The sequence below is a fragment of the Oryzias latipes genome, chromosome 7 (genome assembly GCF_053564925.1).
Source record: "Oryzias latipes strain Hd-rR chromosome 7, Olatipes_Hd-rR_3.1".
NCBI classification, from domain to species: Eukaryota; Metazoa; Chordata; class Actinopteri; order Beloniformes; family Adrianichthyidae; genus Oryzias; species Oryzias latipes.
In genome coordinates, this window is record NC_136243.1 from 30,126,382 (window position 1) to 30,150,741 (window position 24,360).

The window sequence follows — 24,360 nt, forward strand, 5'->3', positions numbered from 1 at the left end:
ATCAAACTGATTATACTAAAAATAAGATAATACTGCAACACTAGCTTTCTTTTAATAAAGCAACATAATAACTGTGAGAGCTTCGTGAGAAACTTTAGTAAATCTATGTTTGTTTGAAATATTACAAATGTCCTTGAGAGGATGCAAACTAGAATATAAAATGTTTTTCTATTTAGATTAATTAAAGTTTACTCAGAAGAAGCAGCAAAGGGGAACGAGAAAGAACAGAAAATTGGAGGTGATCTGATGAGTAGGAGGGACAGGGTGCAGACAGAAATAAATGGTCCGGACAAAAGTAATTCTTTCCTCAGCTTAGAGGGTGAAGAAATGCTAGCAGAGGAGAAATTGGGGAAGAGGAGAAAATATATGTTTTGTTTGGATACACCAATAACCTAAATAGACTTGTTTTCCGTTGGTCTGAAGGTGGGATGAGAAATGTACCACTGCAGGCGAATAAAACCAAGTAAATCCTTGTAAAACCGTTCGCACTGCATCAATGAGGAGAGTGTCATAAAATAAGCTCAATCTGTGCTTTATCGACCAAGCCTTCTGATAATGAATTTGGAAGTGAAAGAGAGATTTCAAAATAAATAAAAACAAATTAAGATCAGAAGAAAATCTAAAGCTGTTACATGCTTTAGTCACAACTGCATAAACAGTATGGGTGGATATGGGCCATCTGCATTAAAAAAGGGCAAACCTATACAGGGCACGCAGGTGGCCCATGTGAAATATCAAGGTCATAGACTGCCCGGTGAGCCAGTAGAACAAAAATGATCATGCACATTTTTTTTCTTTGGGCATGCTGCAGGCGATGGTTTGTAGTAAAAACGTATACAACATGCAAGAGTAAGTAAGGGTGAAACCCCTCCAAATCCTGCGAACTGTGCCAGAAGCCTGTTTGGGCTGTTCACTCCCGGCTCCTTGTGTGCAGCCTGACTGTTAGAAATGAAGAAATGACAAAACTAGAGTGTAATTTGTGTGGGTATCCTATGTGTCTAATAGGTGCTTAAACATCACCTGGACACCCCCTGTGTGGACTTTTTTGCGTGGTCATTTAGCGGACAAAACTCACACCTTCATAACTTGAGTGCGGCATACGATAGCAACACAGTCCAGTTTTATGACGTCCCTTGAAATAGCTTTATGAGCCTCAAGGGAACTACAAGACATACCTGCACTTCATTAAGATACAGCCATTCCTTTTAAGATACTCCACAGGCAAACACAAAAACCTGCAGCACCAATGTGGTTGCTTGACCCATGTGACTAGTGAATGTGAATAGTTAGTTACTGTTTAACTATTTTTAAGTGTAATTGCTTTATGTTTGGGTTTTTGCTTCAAAAACTTGTTATGAAAAATTAAATATTGGCTCATGTTGCTTCTTCTGCATCAGTGGTTTAATGCTGAAAGTCTTTCAGCCTTCATTGAAAAGGACAGCAAAAACTAGGACTTAGTCATAGTGTTTATGGAAGATGATTTGTATATTTGTATATTCCCAAATACTCCTAAGTGGTCTACTTGTATTTTTCCAACCTTTGAAACTCACGGCAAAGAATTTAATTGTTTAATTTAATCAGATCATCTAAAGCTTTTGTAACCAACCTGAAAGGCCAATAATGCTCAAAATGGAAGACAATTTAGCCATTTTTTTCTTTAACTTTCAGGCATAAATTAAAATTTTAAATGCATAAAAATGAATCATTATTTTACTAAAGAAGATTGTCCAGCATTTGTATTTGAATACAATATGTAAGTGATTTTGCTTTTTGTATTAAAGACTTGGAGTAAAGAAAGGTAGACAGGGTCAGTCAGGGTTTAGTGACTTTTAGAGTGGAAATGAAAATGTCAAGAAGGAAAAACAACAAGGGGCCATGGTATTTTAGTGCTGATCGGAAACATAATAGAGAGTAGAGGGTTAGGCTTGGAGGTGATTAAAAGAAAAATAGAGTAAGCTAAACTTTAAAGAGAAAATGTGAAAGAATGTGAAAGAAGACAAGAATTCGGTTGGCAAAACTTGTTTTTGGATAAGGGTAGGTGCATTAATTGTAGTTTTTGTTTTAGAGTGTTTGCTTTTTGATGTAAATGTTCAAGTTTTCTAGTTATACTAAAAAAATATTAATATGCATTGTCCCAATTTAAATAAATAAATTAATAATTTTCCTGTTTTAAATTGTATGTTACAAAATACATACATTAATGTCTGTTTATAAATGAAATCAGAGAACACAGACAGTATTAGCAATGCAGTTACAGCCACCAATTGATCACTTGAAGCTGTTCCACAGCTGCTCCTTGCTTGCTGATGGTGACACAAGCAGTCCTTAGAGGAGGAAGAAAGTGTACCTCTCACATCCCATGATCATGCAGGGAAGGTCTGATTGCTGGATGACTTACAATAGAACTTGAAGATTGAGAGACTAATTGAGATGCTTGGGAAGAGAACCATTTAACATTTTTAATTGTGAATTTAAATTTTAGTTCAGTTTGATTTCAGTATTTAAACATAAGAAACATACAGCAAATTGTAGTAATAAATATTTCCGTTTGTCTATGCACAATGTATTTGTTGTGGATTTTCTGACAAGCCTTTTTTAGGTTCGAGCGGTTTACAGTAATGTGCTAAGTATGTTCTTATTTATCAAAGTGTGTTATTTTTAATGTTGCTTTAGAGTAAATGTTAGATGGTTTGCACCTATTCATAAGCTTTCCCAACTGTTATGAAGAGGGTAATTATAGAAAAAATTTTGTAATTCGTTTTTGTCATGTGAATCTTGCAAAGCAGATGTAATAGTGGTTACATCTGAATTAACAGCTGTTAATTCACAAGTGACTGGCCATCGTACTTCACAGAGTCCTGCTAGACCACGAACCGGGAAGGGACATTGCCCCCCCGCAAGATCCTTGATGATGAATGCAAAGCTGTTTATTTTTTATTAAAAAAACCTAACAAACCAGTTTTTGAAAATAAATAATTTGTGTTTTGTCTCTTTTCAGGGGTCCCATGGGTCCGATGGGTAGTCCCAAACCTGGCACGAAGCAAGGTGGAATAGGCGGAGGAGGAATGGCAGGAATGGGTGGAGGACTGGGAGGAGGGATTGGTGGAGGAATGGGTGGAGGGATGGGAGGTGGAATGGCAGGGATGGGTGGAGGAATGGGTGGAGGGGTGGGAGGAATGGGTAGTGGAATGGGTGGAGGGATGGGAGGAATGGGTGGTGGAATGGGTGGAGGGATGGGAGGAATGGGTGGTGGAATGGGTGGAGGGATGGGTGTTGGAATGGGAGGAGGAGGGATGACAGGAATGGGAGGAGGGATGGCAGGAATGGGTGGTGGAATGGGAGGAGGAGGAATGGCAGGAATGAGTGGAGGAATGGGTTCAGGAATGGGCAATGTTGGAGGTATAGGGTCCAGAGCTGGTGAGCCATACCGCCTAGCCTCTCATGAGAGTCCGAGCTCACCTCGACATATGCAGACCAGCCAGGGAGCTAGCATGGGGCACGGCCAAGGAACTGGTCATGGAATGGGTCAAAGTTCAGCTATGTCCGTCATGGGAGCTCATACAGGTCAAAGTCAGGGTCAGCATGCATCTCGCCGAAACCTCCAAGTGGATTTCAGTGGTGGCGGAGGCTCCAGGACAGGCCGGTCTCCCTCTGTGTCTCCTGATCGCGGCATGACACCAACCTCTCCTTACTCCGTGCCACAGATAGCACCCATGCCAAGCAGCAAACTGTGCCCTGTGTGCACCACGACAGAGCTGTCCAACCCACCGGCTGTACCCAACTACAACACCTGTACTCAGTGCAAGGCAACTGTCTGCAACCAGTGCGGATTCAACCCAAACCCCCACCTCACTGAGGTAAGTCAGGTGTGACAAAGAAAACTCAGATCCACATAGAGATTTCTATAGCTTCGGTCTGAAAACCCTGTGGGGTAACAAGCATACGGTATGTGCATTGCACAAACACAGATCGATAGTAGCCAAAATGGAAAAGTTGTCCAGTCCAAAATCCTACTTTATAGCTCCAGGTTATCGTTGCAATTGAAAATAGGCACTCATTTAAATGACCTCATTATAAGTTAGGTAAAATTTTAATTAATTTTTTTTAAAATTCTGTTTGTCATTGATATTTATAGTACATAAATACTTTTAATGGTGTATATTTTAAATGTAATTGATTTGAGTAATTGAATGAACTGTTAGTCACCTTGGTTGAAAAAAATCCTACTTGAATAAGATAATAAAGAGAACCAGTATGAGGACTTTGCATGTCTTTGTGATGGACAGCCAGTAAAAGGACTCTGCAAATGGCAGTAATTCCTCCTGAGACGCTGTCAGAATCTCCATTAACATGCTGAGACAAGACACCCAGGTCATGATATCGCTCTCTGAGTAGTACACAGGGAAAGCACTTGGCTTTTAAAAAGAGTGTGTAAATAAATGGAGAGTCAAGAAAAAATAGGCAAAACAATTGAATGCGACTGCATTGTCATTCAAGGCTGGAAGGAGGTGTAGGGAGCACAAGAGAGGTCATTATTTGATTGAGAAGCAATAAGGCCTGTCTGTGTAAATAGTTCATACTATCAGACCAAACAGAACACAACCACAAAGGGTAAAGAAGTGTGTGACTGCCCTGATGCAGTAGTTGAGGTTAGCATTGATTATCACTAATGCAGGATCCAAGGACTTCTTTTTGGCTGGAAGCCCAAACAGGATATTTCAACAACCCCATCTAAATGGGTCTAGACTATCAGTAAAATGAGTTAAGATCCAAATGTACAAAGAATAGCAATAGTTAAATTGTTTTTCTTTGTGTTCTGTTTCTCATGCAAGCATTGCAGCATTACAGTTCCTCACCAGAACAAGGTGCAGGTTTGTCCAGTATATTTTACTCTAACCAATATATTCAGAGTTTGGTGCATTCTGTCTGGATCAAGTCTAATCCAGAATAAAGACAAATCTTTATTCTATGTCCATTCAGAACTGTAAACAGTCCAGTGTGAGGTTAATGCTAATTTTGAATTCCAAATTTAAACCAAATATAGTAGAATAGAGAAAGCATTGATAAACCTTCAACTAGGGGATTTGGACTGCACTTGTCTTAGATTGAACAACACACACATAGAAGTGCTTAGCCCAACACACCCACATCTCTATTTGTGTGAGAACTGGCATTGAGAGGATCTAATCTGAAACCTGTATCTGACCCAAATATGACAATCCAGTTGAAAGTACACGCACACAAGCATACGCATCCAAACACTGTTTCAACCTATTTCTGATGTGAAGCTTCACAGAAATAAAATTCCTAAATAATATATCCATGTACCTTGCAAGGCTTTCTTTGAGCTGGTCTGCAGTGACACTCCCTGTACTGATTACTGTGAAGTCCTTCTGTTTGGATTTCTATTAATTCACTCTCCACTTATTATCCACTCTCCACTTATCTATTAAAATTCATAATCTTGTCCATCAGCCGCGTAACTTGCTACTTCTGATTAATTTTTCTGAGTTGCCAATATTCTAAAGTAAATAATAAAGCATGTTCAATTTAATTCAGTTCAATTTTATTTGTATAGCCCAAATTCTCAACAGTCGTCTTGGGCTTCGTACCGGTAATTGTTAGGTAAACATACAATCAAAAAGGATCATAAATGCATAATATTCAATAGGATAATACTAAACTTTAACTAAACAGACTAAAATAAACTGGCATCCCTGCCCTTAGACCCTTCTTTGCAGTAAGGAAAAACACCTAAAAAAAACAGAAACGAAGAAACCTCAGGGGTGTCCACATGAAGAAGGGATCTTCCCCCAGGATGGACAGGCGATGTACCAGAACTCATAGAGAAAAATTAACTTATCTAACCCTACAACTACATATTTTAAGTCCAGCCAAAGCTCTTTATCCAGATGAAGTTGGGGGATGGCTGGGGGCGCGAGACGAGCCGGAGACAGGATCTACACCGAGGTGTAGGTGTAGGAGCAGTAGAAGAGACAGGCCAGAGACGAGGTACACGGTCAGGTATAGGAGCACGGATGAGTCAATTGGAATCTGGAAGCACTCTTTCCAGAAGAGTACACGAATCGCACTGCACCAAACAGAGGCATGGAGGACTAAATGATAAATAAATGATGAAGAATAGAGGATAGACGATAGAGGACAGAACCCAGATGCACCATAGTTTCACCAGCTTCAAACTTCTAGCAGCCTACTAAAAACTTTATTATTGTTGTTAAGTTTAATATAAACAAATTAACTGTAAGGTAAATATTCTCTGAGCACTAGCTGGTCTGACAATAAGCCTGTCCAAAGAGGAATGTTTTAAGTCTAACTTTGAATGTGGAAACTTTGTCAGCCTCTCTTACATGAGCTGGGAGCTTATTCCATAGAACAGGGGCTTGATGACTAAAGGCTCTACCTCCAACTGTGCTTTTATAAATTCTGGGAACCACAAGCAGTCCTGCATTTTCCGAACAAAGTGCTCCGTTTGGTTAATAAGGCACTATGAGGTCTTTAATATAGGACGGGGCCATACCATGTAAGGCCTTATAGGTTAACAGGAGGATTTTGAACTTGATTCTAGAATCAACTAGGAGCCAGTGAAGTGAAACTAACACAGGAGTGATGTGATCTCTTCTGCTAGTTCCTGCTAACAATTTTGCTGCTGCATTCTGAACAAGCTGGAGACTTCTCAAGGTCTCAGAGGTTTTGCTTAGAATGTTACTAAGTATTGGTACAGAGTGGTCAGATAATGTTCTTCTAAGCTGTTTTTATGCGCTGGGGCAGTAGCATATTCTAATGTAAACTGGAAGGTAATTAGAAAGTGATCAGAAATGATGGAAGGACACTCAGCTGGCTAATCTCTATTCCATGAGTTAAAACAAGGTCCAGGGTGTGCTTGTGACAGTGAGTGGGTTCATTCACATTTTGGGTGAAACCAACATGATCTAATAAAGCTGCAAATGCATTTCCTAGACAGTCACTGGGGTCATCAACGTGGATATTAAAATCCCCTAATATTATAATTTGATCAGAATCTAAAACAATAGTCGATAGGAAGTCTGGAAACGTAGTTAAAAATTCAGAATACGGGCGGGTGGGGGGGCAATAAATAATTATGAATAAGACCGTTTTTTAAGTCCTTCTGTTTGGGTGATTTATAGACAATATGATGCTTTCAAAGGAGTTATAAACATGTTTGACTTTAGGACTGAGAAGTAAGCTGGACTGTGATATTGATGCCAAACCACCTCCATTCCCTGAAATCCTGGATTTCTGATAGCACAACTGGGGGGTTTGTTTCATTCAGCCTTACATAGTCCTCCTGTTGGAGCCAAGTTTCTGTTAAGGGTAGTAGACTAAGGTTGTTATCATTAATTAACTCATTGACTAAGAGGGACTTAGAGGAAACGGATCGAATGTTTAATAAACCACATTTAATTACGTCATCATTCTGCTTGTGAGTATTGGTGTCTGTCACTGTCAGGTTACTGTGTCTCACTCCTTTTACTTGTCTTTCAGCACATAAGTTAAAGCTAGGAGGCTTGACTTTCCCTGCATGGGTTTTGCATGTTGACAAAGATTTTACGACAAATATGTTGATGTTTAAATTGGTGTATGTAGAACTCAATGTTGAAAATGTAATGAAAAAACAAACATAAAAACCTAAATTCTTTAAAACAAAAATTGTTTTAATATTTTTTTTGTAGTGCTTTCTCATTTTATTTTACAGCGTATTACCTCTGGAAATGATGGACCCCACAAATTAGTAAATAACAGTTTGGCCTTCTGAAGGAGTTTTGCGAGTATGTGTGTGTGTTGCAGAATCAAGCAAATATGTTGCTACATGGTAAAAAACAAAAACAAAGTAAAGAGTAAAGAAAAAAAAAACAGAATGGCAGCTAGACTGGCTCGAGCCATATTGTTTTTACAAACATCGATCAACACTTAAACTCTTTAATTATTGTCCTCGTCTTTTAATGTACTTTATAATCTGATAAACTGCACACAATACTCCACACAATTTTTCTTCCCTCTGATTTAATTTGTGTCAGATGACAGATAAAAAGAAAGGAGTTTCTTTTACAATAAGTAGTGTTTGCCTGAAAAAGTAATTAAAACATAGGATGCAATCAAAACGTTTTTTTTAAATAAAAATGCATGAAAAATAGGAATAATATAGTAAGCAGTGAGGCAATTAAATGTTGCCAAGTTATTAAAATGTATCACATATCTGCGATGACTCTGTCAAATGCGGCTTTTAGTCTTTGTTTTATATTACAGTAAATATATACATGAATTTGCCACCCAGATCTAACACCAGATTTATCTATTAAATCTGAAGACAGAAAACATGAATCTGTCTGTAAATAATGATTTTGATTTAGCAATGTCTCCTCAAAGTACCAATTTTGCTACTAAAGGGAATGAAAACAGCTCTGTGTGTCTGCTGTGAACTGGAGTGGTCTGTTAAATGGATTAGCCACCCTGTTTGTGTCAAGACATATAAATATGAATGGGGGATGCTAAAACACTCACTCAATGTTAATTTGAGTTTATTTCTAGGTCTTATTTGGCCCTAAAAACAGAACATCTGGAAAGGTGCAGAGACTGTGGAGGGTCAGGTCTGCATACAGGATCCTTCACCAGTGAGTTTCAGATGTTCTTATCCAGATGTTACTAAACCAGTTCACACCTGATCCTTAGTGCTAAAACAGAGATGAATCTCATAAGGTTAATGTGTTACATGCAGTGTTTGGCGTATATCATTACAAAAGTTAAGTAATACAGAAACTATGTGCTGGGACAAAGTAGTGGAAAGTATTAGTTTTTAAGTTATTTATACTCCAAATGTTGTTTCATTTTTAGAATAATTGCGAAGAATTTAGGATCGAAGTACTTCCTTTGAAATTATTTTGTGAGAAACAAATATTTTAAAAAGACTTTAAAAGGATGTGCCCGTTATATTTCTCATATTTTTTTATTTAAAGTTACTTGGATACCCTTGACAGTGGTATTTCAGCTTTTTTGAATTGCTAAATCTCTAAATTCAAGGTTTTCCAGCAGTTCTTTTATCGCAGAGGGAGTCAGTTTTCCACAAACATTTTTATGCAAATAATTTATTTTGCCATAGCTAGCCCTAACAAGGTTTCTGTTGAAGAAATGTATACATTTTTATTACCATTCTAACTACTGATTAAAACTGTGATTAAACGTTGTTTGACCCCCACATTGAGTTTGACCTAATGTACTTGTATAAGGAAGAAGTTATGCTTTGTGTGCAAAAAACCTTCCACGCTCCAGTCTAAGAAAAGGAAATATCACCACCAGAGAAAGAAGAAGTGTCAAGAAAGAATAACTGCTTTACAGAGGAACTTTGCATGACCCTGTTTTGAACCTTTATGAAACTGCAACAAGGTTTGAACCAACAAGTGTACTGACAACTATTGATCATGCGTTCGTTAGACTAACCCCTCCCATGTGGATGGGCATTTCAAACTAAATAAAGAGAGTAGGGTGAGCAGATGGGCCACAGAGTGGTTTGGCAGATGTAACTGAGTTTTCGTAGTGAGAAATCGTACTTGGGCCTCCTGACTGTTTGTTAATAGCCTTGTGTTTTCAGAAACAACATTGACCATCTACTAGCTAAGCCTTTTGGGAACAACTCTTCCTTCCTGTTGTTCTTCAACATGCGGACTAAATACTTTTTTGACATAGTATGCAAGCAGGAGTGCAAACAGGGTTAAATTCGGGCACTATTTGGAAGTGTATCTGACTTCTGTGTGTTAATTAGTATAAACCATTTTCTGTGTTTTTGTAGCAGCTGGATGGCTCAGTTGGCTGCATACAGGACTGGCGCGTGGAAAACCAGGTTTTGTTTCCCAGCAGACACAATGATATTACTCCTGTGTGGTTCCCTAGGCAAGACCCTTCACGCTACTGCGTAACCATGTAGCCACAGGGGTGCCAGGCCTGAGTCTGGGTCTCGATAAAATACTGGGTTGCCTCAGGAACGCCATCCGGCGTTAAACTCTCTGCCAAACCAAGTGTGCAGATTAGTAGGAGCTGTTTAACTGTTTGTTGAAGCGATATATTAGCGTGTGCCATAAGTAGGACACGCAAATAATCCACTGAATGATACAAATAACTTGTGTGGTTCAACACAAAATAAAGTTCAGTAGCAGTTTTCATTTTGCAAAATGTCAATATAAGCCAAAGAGTTATTGAATATACTTCATGTAAATGTTTTCTGACAAGTTACTGCTGTTTTACAAGCCACACCCTATTGTTGTGTTGGATTTCACAGCATTTTCAGTTTTTGCAACGTATTTTACAGTTTCCTACCTATTATTGATGTTCCAATTGTGATGCAAAAGCAATAGGCCAAAACACCAGGTAGAATGTCACAAAAACATTGCCATTGTGTCTCAACAGTGTCACCAGTAATTTACAGCAATTGCCTGAATCTAGACGTACAATTAGGCTTCACTTCAAAGTCAAGTCTATTTCTGTAAGGCTTTACTTGACTCTCGTTGCAGGGTGTATATCAACCTTTAAAACATGGTGAAAATGTCCTCATTTCATCTGTCCTCCATCTAAACTAAAACAACGGGTGTTTCTGTTTCATTACCATTTATACTTCCTTTTAGAGCCTATATTAAATCCTCACTCCTCAGTCTCTTCATCACTTTGCTTTCAGTCTCTGACTATCAATTCCATTTTTTCTTTTACCTCTCACATTTCATCTTGCTTTTCATGTTATGGTTTTTCACAGATTTTTGTCAGTGTGCACACTCATGCCCTCACACTAATGTCATGTTGGAGGGCTGTGTGCACATACTAACCTCTAACAAAACACTAGTCTCACAACCAAAGATGTAAAGGCCCAGAAAAAGAGGGGCAAGGTGGTCTTCAAAATAAAACAGGAAGTCACTCTTAGAAAAAAAACACACAAAAGTCCTCAAACAAAGTTATTTACTAATACATGTGAACTCAAATATAGTAGATAAACACACCATCTCTGTGTGTAACTATAGCGATAGAACCTTTTGTTGATAGACTGCAGCAATCTTTAAAATTCAATATTATATGTTGGCCCAAGCAACAATGTGAGCAGTTTTACCTCACATTACATCAGTGGAAGCCTGTAAAATTTGTTAATATGTTTACATTAGGTGTGAATTATGCAGTCAGTGCCAATTCTAACAACAAGAGTTTTGTGTATCTTTTTTTCTCATGGTAATAAAAACCGAACCATTCATTGATACATGAACTGAAACCATTAGGAATCTATTGTACATTTCCTTAAACAATAACAAAACACACTATTAAACCACCTAATGATGCAACATATTCTTATTTCAAGCTTCTATGTAAATGAATGGGTGTTTGATTGCTGCAAATAACTAATTCTATGTCCATATTGGCAGTTAGCTGTGGAGAATTATATTTGCCAACATAAAGATTTAGGTATAATTTGCTCTCTTGGGCAACAGAAACACAATAGTCATTAGATTTGTGCTGAGAACATAAATGAACGGTTCTGGGCAAACACCATCACGTGATAGTTATCAGATGTGCTAATCCCCTCTGCCTCATTAATTAAATCAGCTCAGGCAAATTTAAAAAGAATGGATGTCTATTTGTGTAAAAACAAACAGTCAATGTAGTTTAAAGAAAAAGATCACAATCACAGTCTTTCCCTGCAATAGTAAATCCACAAATGATTTGACGTCATCACCAGCTATATGAGGTTGAATTATTATTCTCTGTATCACTGAGTGACTGAAAGACAGTCTGCACCAATGGATAATTTAACTATAGTTATTCTGAAGCCCCTTTGCATGATTCTTGATATGAGAGACCTCCAGAGGAAAAACACCTACCCCTGTCTGTAATACATCTCTTTTCAGTGTCATTAGTTGAATAGAAGCCTAATTACTCTTTAAAAATCTTTGTTCTGCTTATGACTGAACTCCTTCCTTTGCCCTGTATTTTTTTTAAACATACAACAGGAAAAGATGTTTGTCATGGAAACCAGGTCACCCACAGTTCATTTCACTGTACTCATGGTGGATGTTTGAGTGTGGAGGCTGAGATGGCACAAGGTGCCGCATGTTCCCAAGAGTAAAGGGCCCTGGGCATGTTGGGACGTTGGTGCAGAGAAATCTTCTGGGAGCAGCTGTGATGGCAACAGCCCAATGAGAGGATACAGCAAGCACCAAGAAACGTGCAGAAAACAAGGCAAAGAGTTCAAGCCTAATTCTTTCCACAATCTTCTTTTGAAGCTTTGATTTCTGCATGTTCAATTTCTTCACATGAATTATTTTTTAATTAAGATTTTCAGCAATACTTTAAAACTATGACACATCATGCAGCAAATGTAAGGAAAACAACAGAGTACAATAATACTTATCAATGTTTTCTCTAGATTTATCATCTTAAATCCTTGAAAGTTATTTTTGGAACATTTTCATTAAAAACGAATCATTGAAGCCCTCTGAAATTATGGTGACAGTTCATAGTGACATACAGTATCTAACAGTATAAGTAACAGTATCTTTCAATGCAGATGTACCGCCAAGTCCATCTGTGCTCGCATGTTAAGATCCAGAGGCAGAGAGAGCTGCAGCATCATTTCCCAGAACAAACAAATGATTAAAGGCATAGCATGAAGAAGCATCCATACTGGCATTTACAAATATAAAGATTCAAGTTTTTTTTAACTTTTATTAAGTAAACTCTTAAGAGCACTAAATTGGAACAAAATTTTTCAGCAGCAAATTTTTAAAGTGTCCTCGTTATTTGTGCTTGGCTTGATTGCAACGGGGCATCGAAGCCATCTATTGGAGACATTTTAGAGGCTATTGAAAAGTTGACTTTTGTTTGGTTTTGCTTTTTGGGGTTTAACTGCTTTGTGTTTCTTGTATAAGCTTTGTAAAACCTGTGTGTAACTTTCTGTTTCAATTAAAGTTAACATTTTTGATGTAGCCATTAATCCAGACAAAGATATACAGTAGGTAAGAGACAGACAGGGCCCAATAAACGGGGCAGGAGCAAAGGGCATCTCCATAGTTGTGGACTAAGTACATATTTTCACAGGGCGTCACGTCTGACACAAATAAATGAGTCTTAGTGCTCTCACAAGGACTCATGGAAGAACACTCCAGATAAATGTATAGGATCAACTTTGTTACTTCAAAGTTTGTAGAAAGAGGTCAGACTAAAAATAAGCCTTAGTGAAAATGTTTAGCATGTTTAGGTTGTGTAAAAAAGCTGTTTCCCTAAGTTCTGTGGCACCTTTTGTATGCAGAGAATTTTCAGAGTTGAAAGCAAAACATTAACAAATGTATTAAAGAAATATATTAAAAAATGAGTCTTAGTGCTCTCACAAGGACTCATGGAAGAACACTCCAGATAAATGTATAGGATCAACTTTGTTACTTCAAAGTTTGTAGAAAGAGGTCAGACTAAAAATAAGCCTTAGTGAAAATGTTTAGCATGTTTAGGTTGTGTAAAAAAGCTGTTTCCCTAAGTTCTGTGGCACCTTTTGTATGCAGAGAATTTTCAGAGTTGAAAGCAAAACATTAACAAATGTATTAAAGAAATATATTAAAAAATATATTTAAAAAACTAAAATAGAAGTAAAAGTTCTTGATGTTCTCATTTTTTGTCATGAAACGAAGGCAGTTTTTCCTCAAAATTTGAAACAAGTAAAAATGAGCTTCAGGAATAATAATTAAAAAAAACTGTTTTAATGTTGCACAAGTGCCAAATAAAAATCCTGACCAAAGACCCAATTTTTTTTCATTTATCAAATTAAAAAATAATATACACAGTAATTAATCATATATATTTTTAATATATTTCTATTTCATGTGGTTGGATAGCTTAGTTGGTTGATTGGCACATGGTAGCACAGTGCATAATGAGCAATTAACAGGATCGCGTGTGACGTCATCCATAATCAAATTCAGTCGAATTTCCGTTGCCATGTTAGAACCAGATGTCCTCAGTAAGCCGTGATTGGTCCATCTACATTTCTATGGCAACCACTCTCTCCAATCACGAGTGAGCATTTTGAGAAGGCCACACCCCTTCCACGGAAAGCGAGCTCAGAAGAATCTTTCAAACACTTTCAACGTTTGACGCAGGGCCAACTACTTTTATTGAGGCATCTGATTGGTCACTTTATAACTTGAATAACTTGCGCTACAGCAAAAATATCATGAAATGTTTTTTGGATTAGCAAGAACATGGGACTACAAGGTAGCAGAGCCCTAATGGATATTCTGATGAATAGAATGATGAAGAATTAGCTGTTTATATGTCAGTAGAAGTCTGTGGGATTTTGGCTTTTGTGGACCAGTGGGTACTTCCTCTTTGGAACGGGAGGGGGGAGGGGATGATTCATCCAGTTCTCATTTACTGTCAGTGGGTAAGACCTTTCATGCTACCTCCTACCGTCATACACATGAGATGGTGGCTCAGACATCGCCAGACCAAAAAAAGTCTGCATGAGGTGCTGGGGAGCCAGGGCAGCTTGAGGAAAATTGTGCTGCTGGAACAAGAAGACTTGGATGAGGTTCTAAAACAAGGTTCTCCATGGGTACTTCAAAACCTGAAATCAGGTCTTATCACAAAACAACTAACTCAATGTTCCCACACCAACCAACTGGTATCACAACTTGAGATTGAAGAAGTACAACCCAAATGCACCAGACAACACCGGCTCAAGTCCAGGTGCAATCCCAATATCAAGTGATTGGCAACATCAGGAGATCAGAACACAAGAAATTAGAGAAATTTCAGGGACTCAGGAAAGAACTGGAGAAGGATTGAAAGGTGAAGGTGGTGGTCAAAGTACATGGGCAGTAATCTCCAAGCTGGAGGAGTGGCCACTGCAGCTTCCTTGAAAAGCCGTCTCAGTCTAAATGAGTGCAGTGCAAACAACAGCAAAGATACTGTGCAGGACCCTCAAGCTCACAGGTCTCTGGAAGAAGACCCAAGCCTGGGTGAGAAACCTCCCACAAAGAGTGAAAGATCATTTTTCTCTCTTAAAATTGACTCTTGTCCTTTTCCTTTAATTGTCCACATCACCCATTTTACCTTTTGCCTTCATGGTTTTCTTGCTCATCCTGTGAGGTATGCGACAAAGATGATTTTGAGAGTCACATCTATGTGTGGTGAGGATCTATTTTTGAAAATTGGGGTTGGACAGAGACTGGGGAGAATCTAGAAGTACAAGGGTTCTCTCTCCACATGCATTAACCATGAGAACAGAGCTGCAGAGAGGCCTCAGGCAGTCAATAGAAAGAGGGGGAGTCCTCAGCTAAAAGCAGACACCTACATTCACCCAGACACACAAAAGATGCACAAATCTACATGAGGACATTCATGTACATGCACATACACATACAGTCACATAGAAGGTGTTGAGCTCTCAAACCAAAACACATGCAGATGTTTGTGTAGTGGTGCAGCAAGCCCAGAAGAAGTTTGCTGGAATTTACAATTACTTGCTTTAAATAATTAAAAACTTTGCTTGCGCTCTTAGACTTTCAGGCTTAGTGTACCGTCTCTGATGAAGTCTCGCTAATGAAAAAAAGAGCCATAAGAAGTTTGTCAGGCTTTAGGCTATAGTATCATTGAAATAAAAATTGTTTAAAAAATAACCTATTTTAGATCTGTTAATCAAGATAGGAGAATTGGAAAAAAAATGCACTGTGGGAAATAAAAAAGAGAGAGTAGAATAAGTAATGAGTAAGCAAATTTGCACCAAGCTGCTAAATGAGATTTGAGTTGAGACTGTAATTAACCCATAACCAACACTGGTTTATTTAAAATCAACTGGTAGGGGCTAAAAGATGCAATTTTACAACTGTAGTATCTATTTTTATTTTGTTTTCCTCGTGCATGTTTGTTTGCAGCCATTTGATTGTCCATGCATTAAAAATATCTCCAATGCACACACATGTTCTTTCTTATCACAGTCACGTTGGTCAGAAGGTCATATATTAAAGAACAAGAGGAGAGGCAGAAGTACAGCTGTGGTTGATTGAAAGGGAGGCAGTTGCCTAAGGGGGGGGGGGGGGGTCTTAAAGGATAGCTGGGTGCTGCTAGTGCATGATAAGAGCGCCTGAGGTCGAGGTGATGCAAGTCTTCTTCCTCTGAACACGGCGCTTCGCCGTCTGGCTTCTTGGTAGGAAAGATGAGCTATCAGTCTCTTCAACTGAAGACGATAGACACCGTCTGGTGCATGTCTTCAATACCTCTGCCTCAACTCATCAAAGGAATCTAATCAAAGCACAAAATGAGAATGTTAAATCATTTAACCAGACCATCATGGCTGTGACCCTCAGAGAAAACTCCACAAATTGTGACTAATATACAAAATTTCTATTCATTTGTACTTCATCCAAATTTAAAGTTGTTAATACTCTAGAAATATCTGAAATACAAATATCTGAAATTGTCAGAAATCAAACTTCCCATTTTCAATTCAAATGATTTTATGTATTAAAATATGTTACCAATGGTGGCTGAACCCAGTGTTAAGTAGGGCTGGATTTAAAAAATGTAGTCATAGAAATCATAGTGATATTTACTTTGAAAATATAAAGCATTGCTCACAAATGCCCTTATGGGTGGATACGGGTTGTCTGCAGCTGAAAAATGGGCAAACCACTACTGAGCATGCAGGTGGGCTGCAGACAAAATCAAGGTCGCAGACTGCTTGGTGACTCCAAAGAGAAAAAAATGTGTGCACATTTTTTCTCCTTACGTGCAGCCTGACTGTTAGAAATGAGGAAATTAGACAATCAGAGTGTTTGTGTGGACATCCTACAGGCGTCCTATGGGCACTTGCGTATCACCTGCACCCCGTCCAGGCAGCATTCGCACTTGGTGAGTAAGGGGTCAGCACTCGCACCTTTCTAAGGACTACAGGGTGACCGTCTGACAGCGTTTCCAAAACAAATACTTTACGATACGTTTAGCACATGCACGACAATCATTTGTTCCATCATGATGTCCCTTAAGGTGACCGTACAATCCTCAAGGGAACTGCAAGACACACCTGCGTTCCCCTAAAACCTGCTCCTCTCTACGACCCTCCATGAGTCCCATAACCTGCAGCACATGTACAGGTGTATATGACTAAGGCTTTTCCACTAAAAGAGGACTTTTTCCTGACAACCTTCATAAACCATCTGTTCTTCTTTTGATGTCATGATTTTTAACTTTTAACACAATCTGAAATGTCAAAGAATAAGTTCTTCAGAAAAAGTTGGGCATATCTTTGAGCATTATAAGATCTGAATTACTTGATTCCTCCTCTCTGAATTTATTGGTGGCTGTTTTAGTTTACCACTTGTGAATCACTTGTTACTGCAAAACAGGCAAATTAGTTATCTTTGGTAATGGTTTTACGACCTTTAAAGCAATTTCATGGCTTCACATTGATGCGCAGCAACAACTGTCACACTAAGATGATCGTTAATGTCTTTGCTTGTTAGCACCGTGTGAATGCTTTTATTCACGGTTGAATGCTTCACATCAGACATGTGAAAAAGCAGCTATTTTTATAAAAGGTCTGCACAACTGCCAATAGTAAATATGTCAAAGATCCTGATTAGCCGCAATAGGCAGCAATTAAACAACAAAAAAACATTTTAATGTTATATTTTTATACTGTACATTTAGGGAGGGTCCAATATTTTTTAAAAACAGACCTATACCAGGCTTGTCATTCATGCAGTCTTCTCCACCTTTTAGCCTTTACAATTAAAGATGATGCCAGACAAGATTTTTATGCTATTTTAAGTGGATAATGGACTATAAAAAGAAGGAGGGAGAGTACTAAGCCATACCCCCACCAAGACCCCCCCCCCCCCCCAACACCCGCATGGCAGCAGATGGAGAACAACCGCCACCCAGGCCAGGGCAAGCAGGACCGCCACGGGGGCCCCCAAAGCCAGAGAGCGGGAAGGCACCAGGGGACAGAGAGTGCAAGCCCCAGCCCAACCAGGAGAGCAGCCCCCCACCGCGCTGGTAGGGCCCAATGCGCGGCCCCGCCCCAGGAGGTCACCCCCAGCCCTTGACATGCAACCCACCACCACCCAGTTCTGGGCATCCCCCCACCCCGACCCCGGGCACAGGCCAGGAGACCAGCCCTATGCTCCAGACAACCGCCCACCCAGTCCACGGTTGGTACAGGTGAGAGCAAGGCAAGAGTCAGCCACCCTTGCCCAGGAGGAAGACGCCCCAGAGCGGTGGGGTCCACAAGAAGTGTTGTTACCATGGCCCGACCAGGCTCACCCATAGATGGAATTTGGAGAAGGCCAGCGCTCGAGAGTAAGAACCAATACCCACACCACAGGGACACGGACTCCCCCAGGCTCAGATGTAATGTGAACCCTGGCCCCCGGTCCTGCCAGAGGGATCCACCGGGCCCAGGAAGCCAGCACCCAAGGAACACGGCCGCCGTTTTTCAATGGCCTGGTACCCCCTACCAGGGATGGGGTAGGGGACAGAAAAAACAATGTAAAGAACATCAGGAAGAACCTACTGGTTCCAAGAAGCCAAAATCCCAAGGACTTCTACTGAGAAATAAACAGCTATTACCAGTAATGTGTGCAAAGAGGTTTACAGTCAGATTAATAAACAAATGAACCGTAGTAGAGTAGCTTCTTCACCATTTGATTGGCAACAGTGAAAGTGTGTTCTTCCGTTTTCAAACTGTAACATAAAGTTCGGCTCAACTTTAGAAATTGTTATTATTGACTTACTTTTGCTTCTAAATGAAGTCCATGCACCGCTTCTTCTGAAGAAACACATGGAGAACCTGTTTGTAGAAGTTTTCCTTTACTTTCTTCAGTTTAAAGAGTCTCTCTGTCTCTCAAAGTGGATTCCGGTTCCGGGTTACAGCAGCAGGACGCGTGGCGTGCCTCTCTGCGATTACAACTATCTTCAAATTACTTAAAAAGTTGATTTTTCTCCAAAAAAGAGAGCTGACCATGCCCCCGAAGAAACCCCAGGAATATGAAGAACTCAAGAAGTCTCTTGACATTATTCAAGAAACGCTGAAAATTTTTATGGATCAAGTGTCGGCTAAGCTAACGCCACTATGGGAGATGATGGAAGAGTTCCGAAGATTTCGGGCTCAAAACGAGCAGCGAGAAAACCGGGTCGAGATTCTGGAGAAAAGACTGGACGATGTGGAACAGCAAGTAAGGATGAATAATGTCATTCTCACTGGAGTACCAATCAAGCCTCGAGCTAGCACTGCTAATGCTAGCGCTAGTGTAGCTGGCAGTGCTACTAATACGGAGTTCGGTGGAGAGTCTCTGGAACAGCAAATACATTCATTTCTCCCATCTAAAGGGATTTCCCTGGATCTCAATACCATCGAGACCTGCCACCTGCTCCCCAGGAGAAAGGAGACGGATAAACCAGCGATCCTCATCAGGTTTGTGAATCACAAACACAAGCTAGCTCTGATGAATCAACGCAAAAATCTCAGAGGGTCTGCTGTTTATCTGAACGACCATCTGACCAGAAGGAATGCTGAAATCTCCAAACCTGCACGGCTTCTCAGGAAGCGTAAGCAGATTGAGAACACTTGGGTTAAAGGCTGCAGGATTTATGTCAAACTGCTCGGTCCAGAGGACCGGTCCAAGGTTCTGGTGGTGAACACCATGAAGGACTTTGAGAAGTGCTTGATTACGGTTGTCTGAAACAACGTGGAGTAATAAACCAAAGAGCCAAATAATTTCAAGAAATATGACACCAGGAATCATCACTTTCTCCATCGTCTGATGTCACCTGAATAACAGCAGAGTTCTGACCTGCAGACAACTTGACCTCAACTTTCACCGCCGCTGATATCAGCTGAAGAAGGATATGGACCTGAATCTAATGTCTGCAGACATAACATCGAAGAGAACTATAAACTGTTTAAACCCAGAAGATCAGCTGTTATCAGTAAAAGAAGAAATGCCAACCTTGGACAATCGACAGTTATGGACCCTTTTTATTTTTCCCCAACAGCATTACTTTATTACATAAAAAAAAAAATAATAAAATAAAAAAAATATATAAAAAGAGTAAAACAAATGATTAATCACTTTTGAAAATTGTTAAATTGATTGACTTTTGATGATATTACTTCACTAGCTCCTAAAATTGATAAATTGATTCAAAAATCTTTCCTAATGTAGCATAACTTTGCACATGTTTTAACTTTTGATACTTGATGAAATTTTGCTTTGAAAATTCCTGAAACAGTGTTGTGTCTATTTTACTGGTATAGTATTATTTTTTAAAGCATATGAATGACTTTTAAAAGTAACATAATTTGCATATATTTCAGATGCTGCATTTGCCATGTTAATTTCTAGAATAGTTATTTTTGACGTAGTACTTAAGTAATTCATCTTTGGCATGTGCCTTATTGATACCTTATTCTTAATTCTGTCTGATAAAACCTAGGAACCGGATATTGATAAATCATGTAATATAATGGTTATAGTATAACGGGGTGGAATTATATAAGTTCGCTTCCTTCCACTCCCTTTCAAGCAATATTTTTTAAATATGTCTAATTTTCCTAAGTTTGATTAGTTACCGTATGAATGTATAACTGATGTTTATATTGCTTTTGTGTATAACTTCTATTTGATTGCTTGAAATAAACCATTTCAAATCAAATCAAATCAATGGAGAGTTTAGAGACGTAAATCTCCATTTAGAAAATTATGCTAAACAATATTAATAAATAACTGGATGGCTGCACCTGACTTGCTACCACTAATTTTATTATTCTTTAGGGGGGGTGTCACATTCTCTGGGATCACTAGCGCCCTCTGCCTTGGAGAAAATGTACTGCGTGCCTCACCTATTGTGATTCTAATTTGCATTTTTAGCAGATAAAAAAGACTAAATAAGTCACAAACTGACACAAATGTAACCAGACAGTTGGCGAAAAATAAGCAAATGAAGTAATCAAGTAATCTGTCCTGTCTGAAAAGCCTTGATTAGATACTTACTCATTGTAGATCTTAAATTATTTTCAATTTTGAGAAAAGGAAGTAGAAAGGGGTTAATGCCAAAAAGCAAAGCAAGCATTAACAAAACCTAACAAAGCTTCTACTTAAAAAAAAAAAAAAAGATGACCATCACTTCAGTAAACAGTTTAAAGTTGATATTCTCTTGAGAGAAATGCTAAAGTGAAACATGTTACTGCAGAGGATGTGATAAATCGCGCCTCTGTGAAATGTCTGGGACACCTGTTCGGTACTTCTAGTGTTTAGAAAATGTGCGGCATGAATATTTAATGCTGGCAGCTGCCTGCCAAGTATGTGTTTGAGGTTAGTGCATTGTTCTCATGTTTTGAGTGTTTTGGTTTGTATTGCTCTTTGTGCATGACAATCGCCAGAAACTGCTCCTCACGTTATCAAGGCCTGAAGTCTCTGGGTTTCTTTGTTGTCCCCCTCTCCTCATGACAAAATGATGTCTTCTTTTCAAAGGAGACTGTGTGCATCTGTGTTTGTCTTAGCTATATAAGGAACGTGTGCGAGTCAGATAACGATGCCAAACGGCAGTGATGATGCACAGATGAAGCTGTAATCCGAATGGATTAGAGCACAGAAGACTTTTTACAATGACTTGTTGTACTGCTGCTGTGATTGTTGCCTCACAGAATAAAAAAAAAAAATCAGATTTGACTCCTAGTTATTTTCATCTTTTGCAAGAGTTTATTTTTCTATGGGTAATTTTTCTGAATCCAAAAATTAATTTGCACAGACGATGATCAATATTCTCTTGAGTTATTTTTAAAGTGTTCTCAGTGGCCTTTTACTTATGATTATGCCATTTTTAGCCAAAAATTTAAAAACCTGTCATTTTCTAGTTCATAGTTTCTGCAGAGCGGCAGAAGTTTGATGGAAATTATTTCACCGAGTTTGTGAGATCATTAGTGCAGAGCAACCCCGCCCCCCCTTCCTATCACTCATCACTGAGCTCTCACACCCCCAATCTAACATTACCGGTGCAACAAAAATGGCGAGCAATATTGGAGCAATCCAGCCACACAGCTTTAAGCCAGATGCTAACTCAGATGAGGAAAACAAAGACGTATTTGGCTCTATTTGTTTGCAAGTGGATGCATCAGAATGGAGCAGAACAGGGAGCTTTTAGCCCACCCAGTGCATTTTCTGTCACAAATTAACTCTTAGCAGCGTTTTTACTCGGAAATGCAATTCTGAGCTTGATTTTCTTTGAATATGTCCTCCATCATCAAAAATATACCACAAAAGCATATAAAAATACCCCCCCCCCCCCAAAAAAAAATCACAATCTTCATTGAATTGGTTCTTTAAAATGTTTAACCAAACAACTTTGTGCTCCTCTGTGATAGCTGGTTTAATCTGGTTCAGCCATCAGCAGCTGAAGAATATTTAACTTTTCTTTTAAATGAATTTGATCTTTTTTTATCATTGTTTCCAAATTGAAGCCTCTGAGAACATGTTCTTTGTCAAAAAATTTCAAAAGAATAACGATATTTGTTGTCAGATGCTGTTTACATTCAGTCTTGTCATCTTTTATATGTAACGATTCAAGGAGAAAAAAATTAAGATCTGGAATATTTAGAGGGCAGGGGAAAGAAATCCTTTTTTTTTTGGCTCTGGTATTTGATCCCTTCATCTCTCCAACCACCATTTCCTCTGATCTCTCTCCAGACGTGTTAATTGTCCCTTTCACACCAGCACTTTATTTCATTAATCTGGTGGCAGCTGGAGTCATGTGTGAATGACCCCCCTGGTGCCCTTTCTGTTACATTTTATCTCTCAACACATGCGAGACACGGGACAGTTCCTAAGTCTTCTTTTACATGTTGTTTGCTTTCCATTTATTTTCCTGTTTCTGTTCAAGACGTAAACAGTTTTTCTTTCATTCTTCATCATTTTTGCCAGAAAAATTATAGCATTATTTTGGTGGACTTTTAAATAATAATTCATGCCTTGATAGTGTTACAAACAGCCAATAATAACAAAAAAATGACAGTTATTGGCTGTAAAAAGGATATGTGTGAATTTTATAAGACATTTCCATAAGCACACTGCAAGCTCTAGACAAAACGTCAGTAAGCCAGAAGATAAATAACAAGCTGTCAAATTGTGTGTAACCCCATTGTTGACGGTGAAAGAATAAGCAGTGTGTTGTAATTTTTCAAATGTTGGCAGAAGTCCTTTAGCAGGTTCAGCCTCGGACTCATGGGCTTTGGAAGTTGGTCAGTGCCTGTAGCTCTGTGTTGTGTTTTTGTTGGGAGTATTTGCAGAGAGGCAGGACAAACTGCCTTGCTTTCAAAGATAACCGCTTCCATGGGGAGCATGATTTGTTGGATGGTTCTTGTCAGAGTCACGTGAGTGCTAAGAACAGAAATTTGTAAGGAAGCATTCAGACATAGGTTCAAGGCCGGGACACACTGTCATGAATCCTGTTCTGTCTAAAACGTCACACAAAGGTTTAAAGCATCAGTCATTGGTCATGAATAACAACTAATCCTCTAAGTTTTGAGAATTAGAATTTGTTTATTTCAAGGAATTAAGATCCTGCTAACATTTCATAGCTTTACTTCAGTTTGTCGTCTTTATATTATTTTGTCAAGACTTTCTTTTACACGGTAAAACTAAAGAAAATGCAAAAATGTCCATTTGAATAGAATAAATTAGTCATCGAAACACATAAACATCACATAACCAGCAAAAAATATCTTCTCAAAATAAAACTTTGCTTGAAGGCTTGTTTTTTACATTAAAATATGAATTCAAGAATTTCATGTTTTTTTGTCTTTGTTTAGATTAACACATACATGACTTGGAAAATGTAAAACTCCATAATTTTGATGTTTTGCTTTTAGTTTAAAGCTAATCTGAGAACCCACTGGATGCACAATTTGTGACTTTAAAAGAAACATCTTAATCCTTCACGTCACCCTAATTTGACGTCTGAAGACTGTAGTTGAATGATGTTAGAAATATAAATATAAAAGACCAAATGTCACGTGTTTATTTGTCTCACAATCAAAAAACAGCCAGCTGTTTGAACGCCTAGATGATTGATGTGTTGCAGATCAGGTGTCATTATAATAACATAAGAAAATCTGAAAACATCTCAAAGTCCTAAAAGTCTTATTCTAAGACTACAGTCACACATCCCAAAATTCCACAGCAGTAGCATTTGTAATTGGGAGGCAGCAGTCACATTTTACATGCTATGCGGCAGCCACAGAATCTTTAAGAGAAAAAGTAGACATTTAGGGCGACCGGACGATTTTTTTGGCCAGTGGCGTCCAGG

The 24,360-nt window shown here is 38.8% G+C and overlaps 1 protein-coding gene across 5 annotated transcripts in view; it reads left to right on the plus strand.

Moving 5' to 3' along the window:
• The first annotated feature begins 3,198 nt into the window (after nucleotides 1-3,198).
• bsna (bassoon presynaptic cytomatrix protein a) overlaps nucleotides 3,199-24,360 on the plus strand; it is an 89,305-nt gene continuing 68,143 nt past the window's right edge. For all 5 annotated transcript variants that reach the window (XM_078949580.1, XM_078949582.1, XM_078949583.1 and 2 more), the window contains exon 1: nucleotides 3,199-3,857. In XM_078949580.1, the coding sequence (XP_078805706.1) occupies nucleotides 3,201-3,857 (657 nt within the window). In that variant the 5' untranslated portion in view covers nucleotides 3,199-3,200. The remainder of the gene's footprint in view (nucleotides 3,858-24,360) is intronic.